Here is an 11070-nt window from a genome sequence, read left to right on the forward strand (position 1 = left end):
CTTAAAACTTGAACCAATTCAAAATACTTGTAGATATAAGACATCTCTAAGATTTTCTCCCTGGTGTGTTGTAATATATGTTTTCAGAGACAGTCACATTTGTATTACCAGAAGTTCAGCATTTGTTATTTTCTGAATTCAGTGAGACAGTAATTAGACAAGGTGTGTTTGGGGTGTGGCTCTAACCCTAGCCCTCTCGGTCTCTCAGCTAATGAAGTGGGTGGTGTTTTCTCCTTTGTGTAATTAGTTTGATGGAAGATCATGCTCATTTTTTGGCCTTGCTTCTATAATGAACTTGTTTATTTGCATATCAATGACAGGCTTGTAGTTGTAATATTTGTTTTTGTTCATTTTGTTCATCCGTTTTCTTTTACTCCATTACACATCTTGACTGTTTTCTTTTTTTAGCTAGTGATCTGTTTCTTCTCACCTCCCCTTTCCAGTTTTTGCCGCTTGTATTTTCCTCTTTGTCCATTTAGGCTGTGAGGAGTATAGTGATTAATACACTACCACGAAAACTGAATTTGGGAAGTGACAGTCATCTTCCAAGGGTGTAACATCGAACAGGGAAATGGGATGACTTATGATACTGACTACATAAAAGGAGCAGAAATGTCCCATTAAACTACATGTTTTTGACCACTTTTATTTAGCTGAACTAAAACATTGATCTGCCATTGAAATTCAACTCTAAGTATTTTTGCCATTTGAAGTAAGTGGTCTCCGTGATATTTCAGAAAGTAAAAGACAAGACATTCGGTGATGTGTTTATTGTTTGCTTGCTGATTTACATTGATTATTTTTTCTGAATAGTTGCCCTCTTCAGCTCAACCAAAATAAAAGAAGAATGAGTTCAATATGGAACAATCTTGAGCATCAAACTGCTAAATGATACAGAAGTTGGTTGTTTTCTATTGAGGAGCCACAGGAGGGAAAACACTTAATGCCACATGTACAATGTTTCTGTATTGTATTAGACTCTTCTCAGTCTTGACATGGCCTGCATAACCGCATAACCACAAGAATAATTTCCTCAGAAACACAGGCTATCGGGGCAAGTACCTCAGTCCCCAATATGTCACACACAATGGACAGGAGCAAAACAACAGCCCCACCTATGGAACAGGTATACAATTTGTTAATGTCTTTAACAGCTTTGGTGCCTGCACCAGTATTTCTCTGTCAAACCTGGCATGTTTTTATCTGTCATTGTACACTTCACTACGGAGGAACTATTGTGCTATCTGTGAACTTTATATTACATTTTTACAATCGACAAAATGTGTGTGAACATTTTATGAATGTTTCCTCTTTATCAGACGTTGCCAGATTTCGTCTGCTTTGATAAGTCTGTTGGTTGAAATAAAAAGAGACTTTACATTTGTGTCAACTTTGCATTGTTTACATAATGCATCCCTGTAGCATTACCCCTATTTCAGTTTCTTCCTAATTATAACTGGACACAATCAGGTCAAAGAAAGCAATGTCCTTAAAAAGCTGCCCTTGAGGGGGTGAATAAGAGATATCTATCCTCACAAAAAGCTAACTCACTGCCAGCCAAAATCCTGCCCAGCCATTTGGTAGAACTTTCGGTTGTGGGGCTGGTAAAAGTCCCTCAGTCTCTGAATGACCTCTGGGTCGATTTTGGGGTGTGTCCTGCCTTTGGTCTTTCCCAGACAATGTGGCTTGCTGCTGCCCTCCGGCTTCTTCAGGCAGGGGAAGCCCTTGGTCTTATTGAAGTAGAAGTGTTTGTCTGTTATGATCCTCTGCAGACCCAGGAAGTCCTGCACTCGGCCCAGCTCTCCGGCCGGGTCGCTGATCAGTCTCTCCCCATGGACAAAGTGGATCTGGGACAGCGGGAAGTAGGCCAGCCATCTCTCCAGGTGCTGGGCATACATTCCTATCCAGATGGGACTCCAGAGAGAGTTGATCTGCCCGGTAGTCCTGTTCTTAAAGGTCAGATTCTCGAAGCTAGGGATGTCCGGAGTTTTGGATATGATTTGAGTGTAGTCCGAGATGGCCCTGGTGATGGGATCTCGCACCACCACAATTAGCTTGACTTCTCTGGACATGGCGTGGATACGGGCTGGTGTCTCAGCTGTGACAAAGTACCTGGGAGTCTTTTCCATAACAATTTGCCCATCCAATGCCTTAGGCATTATGCTCCTAAGGGAGAAGAGGACACACAGTAGCAATCAGCAATCTACCAAGCAAGTTTAAATTATATAGCAAAACAATGAATGACAGTGTAGTTCCTGATAAATTACATACCGTACATATAGTTACTATAAAAAGCTAAATGAATTCCTTAAGTATGGTTTCAAATATTTATTGTGAAACAAGTCACATTTAGTTTGAACTATGGTACAGTAGGAATGCTTTACTATCAGTAAAGAAGACTGCTTTGCTTATTCAATACATGCCTGTACACCCAAACAGGCATGCTGTTTATCTGCTAGTAAATAATCATACAAAACTCTATCTCACAGTCAATAAAGTGTCTTGTTTATCCACGCGTACTACAATTATTCATCCATGTCTTTTGACTTGTTTATTCTCACACCTGGTCTTTTCCTTCATAGCCCCTATTCTGTTTCATATTTACACAGTCCAAGCTCGACAAAATGTTCTATTCTTAATAAAACCTGTCTTAAAGCGACAACACACAGGGAGCCCTAACTGCATTTGACAGTCAGGTGCAACCTTTAAATGTTTTAATTTAAAAATGTGATTTTTACCATCTCTTAGATTTCTTTATTTGGGAAAACCTTCACATAACTCATTTCTGTGATCTCACTCATGGAACACTTTAGGGCAATCAACTTTTTTATATTTATCATGCTTAAAAGGTACTGTTCTAACAATTTTCCCTTATTTTTGCTAAGGATGAGTCTAGCAAGCTTTTAGCACATAATGCTGCTAGCTTCCTACAGTAGTCTGTTACTGCAAATTGCATTGCACCTAAAGTCCTTTCATGTTTCAAGGAAATATTTGTTCCCAATATGTACATTACTTTGTGAGACTTGAACTTTAAAGTAGAGCAGCCTTAGCACCAACTAAAAGATTTGAAAACTGCTGGCAGAAATACTCAGACTCATCTAATGGCCATAGCTGGGCACAGAGGCAGATTTGCATTCTTAAAGGGGACCACAGAGCAGCCAAGACCTTCTGTTTAAGCACCACACTGTCTGTGTACCCAGAGAATTATGTCACTTATCGGCGGCAAATTAGCAGCAGACCTTCTCCACTCTAAGTGCTACTTTAAATGTGCATCAGTAATAAAAGCCGCTGTACAGATGCACAGGGCACATCAATCACTGCAAGTTACTGACACTCCAGGCAAAGCAAATGGACCGAGCACTGAGTCTTGCTTTACCTCTACTTCCATCCCGGCCAGCAGATGGGACTCATTTCCATTCTGTGGCTCACGGGCCCATAGACACTTATGCAGCGCTAACGGGAGCCCAGATCCACCTGCGCTCCCCAATGTGAGGATTTCCACAGTTGACCTCACCTCATCTCACAAAACAGCCACGGTCTTATATTCATCTCTCAAACAGACAGATTTTTCAAACTAACACTCTCATGTTCCATACTCATCAAAACTTCAAATACTCTCCAGCTCTGGGTCACCTGAACTGTCTGACTTGTCAAAAGGTTTGAAAAGTTACTATTACTGGATTGCAATACACTAAAACATCAATGTTGAAATAAATTTGTTTCATTAGATGCGCAGCACCATCCTGTTCTATTTCACTGAACAATTGTTCAGTTTTTTCTATTAAATTTCAGAATTCTTTTTCCAGGGTATCACTGCCAGCACAAGAATACTCTTGTATATATTCCAATGAAGAAGACAGCAGTCTATGACAGAATCCTGCTTGGACTCTCCAGTGGAGATGTCTCTTAATTTAGCAACACAGACTTAGCCAAAAAACCTCAGTTATTGTATTCTGTCCTTCTTGTGAAATTTAATTTGTTTAGTCTTAGACTTTAAACAAACTTAAGCAAGTTAATCTTTTTTGTTTCTTACTCAGTATTATAAGCTGCCCCGTTGATGAAATAAAGCTAAAGTGTTATGTAATGAAAAATACAATACTTCCTTAAAACTGTTGTTCAAAGTTGAGATTAGAGCCTCATGCAGTTATACCGTCTTGTTGGATGCAATATCTTATTTCCATTTTGTTTCCTGTATCAGACAGGAAAAGAACCTCCTCTGCAAGATGTCAAGATGTTGAAAAATAAATAAAATTATGATAAAAGTGTACTCTCAGGTTTTCAGACTGTAAAGATCACCTGACTTTTTAGAATAAATAAAGATTTAGTGAAAGTACAAAAATCAATTAAATATTGCATAAGACAATGCATATTCATGTGAAGCATTTCACTAAAATGAAGGGCAGGGGCCATGGATTCCAGATGACTCAACCTTCTATGGCACATCTATGAAAAGGCACACGGCTGAAAGATTTTAAAACGTTGTAAACATTGAACCTGACTGCCGTCTTCAAAGAGAACAAGGCAAGGCAGACAAATAAATTAGGCAAACTGGACTATGAAAATGGAATGCTTTGAATGTCCTCTGGCACCGGAAGAGCTCACCTTTCAGTGCGGCAAAAAGCCTGCAACATGATCTCCGATCAATACCCCTCTAATCAAGATGAAACCCACATCACCATAGAGAGGCTGCAGCAAATCCCTCAGCACACACTGCATTATCAAGGCAAGCACTTACCCTAAAGACTTCCCTGTTTACCTACGGCCATTAGGAGGCTAACAAGTCTATTAGAGCTGGACATTAATATTTCACGCCCTTTATATTTTGTTGACCCTTAAGTATGTCCAAATGGCACCACACCCCTTCCCTTTGCCAGCCATGCTGGGCAAAATCAGCCTTCTCTGTCCATGTTCATGGGTTTTGATTATGCTCTGACCTGGAATCAGGTGCAGATGCATGTGCCTCAGCAGGCCAGGATGTTAAGTCCCACATGTTTGTGTGCTTGAGATGAAGAGAGGAGGAAAGGGGAAATACAGAATGATCACTAAAATAAAAGTACAGTCCATTAGCACGCCCACACAGGACAGCCTTGGAGCAAAATGCATTTCGCAAGAATACATTGCTTTTGTGTTGGAGTGGTTATCTAACCACTAACAAAAAAGGAAAGGTCTGCAGAGACCAGAGAAAAATAAAGACCCTGAAAGCTCTTTTTTTCCAGCAGCAGAAATGCCCCTGCTTGTTTATATAGCACAACACTGTGCTGCTCACTGCTGATTCATTGCAGTTTTAGCTTCAGAGATAAAGCACTGTACATTACATACTATTCATTCTAGAAAAATGTAGGAAGAGGACAATGCCATGATATAAAAATAGCATTCATGGGGATGTGAGAAGGGCATGTTTTGTTATTCAGTGGTACTAATTATAAGACAAAAGGTATCTTCACAAATTCAATGACAAATGTTTTTGTTGTTATTATTTTTTTACATTTTTTTAAAGGAGTGAGTCAGCCAATGGGTGCCATAATATCTATCAGGTCTGTATGGGGGTGCATATTTTCACCATTGTATTACATATTCTGAAAACAACAGAAAGAGAACTCATACAAACTGACCCCTAATTAAAACTGCACACAGCACCATGGTCCTGTGGCAAAACAATTTAATAAAGTGGTGTGAGCTAGGTTAAAATGAAATGTGAAATAAGAATAGTAATTGTAAGAATAGTACAACCAAGACTGTAATTAACTGCAGTGTACTGCAGTAAGTGTTAGAGCACTACATAGAGAAACCTAGAAAGATTTCACTTTATTTCAAGTACTCCTAAAAGTGCACCACAAACCATAGAATGAAATGTCCTTTGATTAAATGGAGTAAACTAAATTAAGGCATGAAACCATGAGGAAGCTACTATATGCCCACAGTGAACTAACACAGTGGATCTCTTCATCCAAATGCCACATTACAACATTCCCTGTTTGGGTTTTCCTCAATGCCATAGAATTCTGCAGGCAAAAGAACAAGCACTAGGGAAGTGAACAATATTAGGGATTAATGGATCAATTACTCTGCTGCTGCCTTTAAACCTGCCATTGTTATTTCTTCGCTCCTCTCCTATCCCCTCAGACCAGAAAGCAAATAAGTTGCCCCCTAATTGAGCCCAAGTTGTGGCTGGGCCTCTGCTCTCTCTCAAAGGTATACTGAATAAGCTAAATGGGCCAGGGCGCTGCTCTGGGTATTGATTACGATAGGCTATGATAATGCAGGCCTCAGCTGGTCCGAGGGGCGGCAGGTGGACTCTGTAGACGCAGCACTCAGGAGCCCCATCAGCAGCGTGCTGTGCACAAACAGATGTGAGCTAATTACTCCATCTTCTGTATCGGGCACCAACTTTTGCAGCGGACAAAAAGGGGGGTTTTGCACCCATTAATCTCCAGTGTCATGTTTAGACACAATGGGTGGATACCTCCATAGGCGCACACAAAAGAGGTTTGTGTTATTTTGGATGGATTGAGAATTTCTAATCCCCTACGCCACCACCGTTTTCCTCACATGTATTCCTTCTCTGCTCATTTGATATCTCATTTGCCATAAATTCACTGGTTTTCGTCAGGACAAATTCTAATTTTCATATTTGTGTGTGCGTGTTGTGTGTCTGTATGTGTGTGCATGCACATGTGTGTTTGTGTGTAGGATTAGGCCCAGTCAGCCGTTTCATTGCACAATGGCCATTAAAAAGCCAGTCAATTGTAACCGTGCCCTGTCCACTTCCTGCTCACATCCATCATAGCAGACCCCTACAATGCCGATTCACTTAATTCCCGGTGGTACCTTAATGAGGACTGAATTAAAAACAGACTGTCTGGACCTTATGGTGATTTTATAAAGTACAGGACATTTCTGGCAATGGGACACACCTGTCCCCGATTTTAACAGTAACACACCCCACATTCCCAGCTCTCACTACATACAGTACTTTAACACTACACTAACATTACAGTAGTGTTAAGCCTAAAATTAAGAAAAATACATTCTCTCTCAAAACATTTGCAACTGCCATTAAATCACTTATCTCAGTTTCATTCTGCATACAGACACCTTTTATGGCGTTAACCATATATCAATGCAGGTTTACAGCCATTTCTCCTGAGTGACACTTTAATTCCATGATCGCCTCTTTTTAGTACAAACATTACGTTGAAATTGATCTTGTTACTTTCTATTCATCATTACAAAGATTATCATAATGCATTATAATCAAACATATGTAATGCAATGGCATAATGAATCCCATGTATCAAATCCCATATGTAGATCTGGAGATTCAGAAATCATTTGGAATATGTTTTCCACCTAATGTACCATCCTGCACACTTGTCAGTCTGTAAACTGTATTTTCCAATTTAGTAAAAAATATGTAAAAAGTATTCAGTATCCTGAAATTATGTTAAAGTACAAAATAAATCCTGAATTAAAATTGTGGAATAACGTATGCACTGCTTGGAAATGCAAAATTAGTTGCATTAAGTCTGACATTCATTCAAGATTTAAGTCACTAAACCTGCACAATGAATTTGAACAAACCAAGTGAATAAGCTACGAATCCCACAAATATATATATATATATATATATATATATATATATATATATATATATATATATATATAATGAATAAATTGATTTCCCTGAGAAACAGACAGTACTTAAAGCTGAAACATGATCTGCATTCGTGTGAGGATTATGCCACAGCAGGATAAACCCCCTTGCTAATTGTAACTGAATCTGCACTGACCAAAGCTAACTGCTTAATGCTCATATCAACTGAAGGTCAAATTGGGGGGCAATCGATTGGAGAAACACTATAAGCACAAAACTAGATTTCATCTCTTTCCCTGCCTTGTCAGAGATCTTATCTCAATTCAGACATTCATTTGGGTCTCTGCATTTTTTACAGTGTGTCAAGTCAGAAACCAAATAGCGTTATCTTTTTGTGCTACTGCGGTGCAGTACTTGTGAGATACTGGCCTAATCCAGAACTGACTTTTCATTCTACAACCAATGGCATGCACAGACTCAGAAGCAGTTTGGCACCCAGAGTTGCAGCAGTGTAACTACGAGGACTCTATGGAGCATGAAGTAGCCAGAGCACATCATTATATTCTATAAAACAACTGACCTGGGCTAAAGGTCAATTGACAGATCTCACAATAATGTCAAGCTGTCTCATGTGCTGTGTTGTCCATCTGGCCCTGTGGTAATGACAATCCGCTACCACCCTGTTCTCAGTACTCCACTGAAGGAAAAACAGACTGTGGTACACATAGGGCCCCTTCCAGCATGCGTCTGTCCTGAATAATATTGAAGGTACTGGTGAACTATCAAAGCAATTATCACTGGACACAATTACTGCCAACACAGTTTCATTTTAAGATCACACATGTGGGTTTAAACATCCCTTATACTGGGAATATCTTCTGTCTTAAAATCATGTGCCTATGTGGAGTCCATGTAGAAAAAACTTCAAATATTTTAGTTGTTAAACAACGGCTAACTCTAACTTTGATCTACTTAGAAAAGGAATTTTGGATACAATAAATACAACATGTTTTCTTTCTGGTAAGATCTTAGGATGTTCTTAGGATCTTAAAATGTTCACCTTTATTCCTGAATGAAGTTATTACAAGGTGTGTGTGACAAAACAATCTGCATTTAAAGGGAAAATAATTTACCTCCGTCTACTCTCCAAGCCAATTTTAGCAGAAAAAAGGGTAAACTCCACTGAAATGGCATTCAACTACGCAGATAAGGGATCTTGAGGTGGTTCAATAATTTATTCTAAACTGCTACACATCAGCGTCTTGGGGAGAAATGCAGCAAACTTGAAAGCAACATTGAAAGGAGAATTTTACAAAATGATTGGATTAGGGGTTTGGTAGTGGACAGCGCAACACAATGCATCATTTTTGGAGATGTAAAGATTACTGAATACAGTGATTTGAGGTGCAGTAGGCTACTGTCACACAAGTATTATGAATAGCACCTAGTGATAAATCTACTCATTTTCCAATCTAAGTACTTTGCAGCACCCCAGATGAGGCTCAAAATGTCAGTGGTCCTTAATACTACCTTACCAAGTATTTTTCTGATACGTCTTTAAAAACAAACATGAATATCTGTTAAATCAATGTGCATGTTTGTTGAATGTGAATGTTTGTTATTTAAAAAACTACATTGGGCTCTTAGCAAGGGGGCGGGGGGATAAATGGCAGTAACATCTGGCAACAGCTTCATTGCTGATTAAACGGAGAACTTATCCAGGCCTTTACCATCGTTTGAAAATGGCCATAGGATTGTAATGCCAGATGGCATTCTTTCTTGCAGAATTTTAAATCGCGCCAAATATTTTTCCATTATCCATATGTACTGAGCTAAATGTGAAGACAAAGAACACTTTTCAAGTGAATTCAAAAGAATTTCTAAATTTTTGCGCAAGTCAACCGTAGCCTATTTTCGTTTCCTCTGAGTAACCCTGCAAACTAGGTCACTGCTGCAAACTGCAATTCCCTTCCAATTCAAACAGGCTCAGAAAATTCCACGTTCTTCCAAAACAAGCGAAAACAACACTGTTGAATCTGCAAAACAAGCTAGTTTGGGTTACTTGGTCCAACGTTTATTTTACAACTGTTACTTCAATAATCGGTTCAGTGCCGTTATGTGCACTCAGTTTTTGGAAATACAGCAGTTCTATTTTCAGTAAAATGAAGTGTGCCTTGGAAATGGTATATGCCGCTATTTTCATCATTTTTTCAAACAATTAATTGAAAACAACACGAGTCACACTGGAATGAGAATCTAAGTAAGATGTGTACAAATTATATTATGCCATTACCTGTACCAGTTTAGTCCGCGTGCGTAATGTCTATCGAAGAAATGAGGCTCTGACCCCAAGGCTCGGATATCTGGGTGAAGTCTAAGAAACTCTAAGAGAGCCCGTGTTCCACCTTTTTTAACACCTATGATGAGAGCTTGAGGTAGTCTCCGTGCCGCTGTCCAGTCTTTTCCTAAACCGTTCGTTTCCAAACCCGGTGCACTCGGTTCTTCAACACTAGGGGACCCGGCGCCCAAACTAGGAACAGTTCTAAAGTTCTTGTCAAGTGATCCATTCTTTTCGTGCTGCCATCCTGTAAATGTTAGTTGACTAGAATGCCCCATCTCACCGTCTTCCACTACAAAAGACTCACAGCAGCCAGCCAGAAAGTAAAACAGCGAGACGCATACGATGCCAAGCGAAAACATGACCAACAGTTTCTGCAGAAGTCTCCTGACGTCCAGGTGCGGGTGATGAAAGCTTGCCATCCCTCTAAGTGCAAACGAAAGGTAGCCATTCTATTAAAAGCACAAATCCTTGAACTTTAGAACCGTGAGACATGATGGGCAAGAAAAGTATTTTGAGATGACAAAAACAAAGCCATGCTGTGTGAAGTGCTCCAAATATTAAGGTCTCACGAAGTCGCGGGTGTGCTTCACTCCTCTCAACATTACTCAGTCAAATGTTTCTCTCTTTGACGATGTTTCATATGTCGTGACGCCGACCTTGCGCGCACATCCTTCTCCCGAGCCGCAAAAAAGAGATGGTATGTTTAATATCCGGGCGCTGAGTATCTGTCTATGTGAGACAGCCCCTGGTCTCTACAAAGGTCCCTGGGGAATTCCTGTACTGAAGCCGCTCTCATTCATTCATGAAAGTGTGCTCCGGCCAGTGCTGATGCCCACGGTTTACGTTGATTGGAGGGATGCGGACGAAGGCGGATTCACCCTCACGTTGTTTACAGAGCTCTTAGGTACTGCCATGTTTACAGGACGAACGCATCTTGTGGATTAACTTTGTGGGCTGTGCATTAGCTTTGTGTTATGTTACTGCATTTTTCAAAAATGAAGCTGCTCATAAATTGTGCATTATTGGACAAATATTAGAAATCTTCTTCTAAAGATTTTGTGCTAAAACATTTTTTTCATCAGCATTAGTAATGTATTTAACTTTCCATCAGTTCCAAGACCACAGACCACACTAA

The 11070-nt window shown here is 39.8% G+C and overlaps 1 protein-coding gene across 1 annotated transcript; it reads right to left on the reverse strand.

The window, feature by feature from the left end:
- Positions 1-1547: 1547 nt before the first annotated feature.
- On the reverse strand, positions 1548-10354 carry hs3st3l (heparan sulfate (glucosamine) 3-O-sulfotransferase 3-like). Its single transcript, XM_036540444.1, has 2 exons — positions 9888-10354; positions 1548-2166 (listed from the first exon to the last, which is right to left on the reverse strand). Exons 1-2 carry the CDS (start codon positions 10352-10354, stop codon positions 1548-1550), a joined length of 1086 nt encoding a protein of 361 aa, XP_036396337.1.
- Positions 10355-11070: the final 716 nt, after the last annotated feature.

Source organism: Megalops cyprinoides, chromosome 1 (assembly GCF_013368585.1).
Source record: "Megalops cyprinoides isolate fMegCyp1 chromosome 1, fMegCyp1.pri, whole genome shotgun sequence".
In the NCBI taxonomy this organism is placed as follows: domain Eukaryota; kingdom Metazoa; phylum Chordata; class Actinopteri; order Elopiformes; family Megalopidae; genus Megalops; species Megalops cyprinoides.

What these genes read in the sequence shown, in the direction of transcription:
- hs3st3l (XM_036540444.1), bottom strand. Translation starts at nt 10,354, where the DNA reads ATGGCAAGCTTTCATCACCCGCACCTGGACGTCAGGAGACTTCTGCAG. An exon ending in CGCGGACTAAACTGGTACAG is followed by an intron (nt 2,167 to 9,887) that starts GTAATGGCATAA and finishes CTTCTCCCTTAG; the next exon opens with GAGCATAATGCCTAAGGCAT.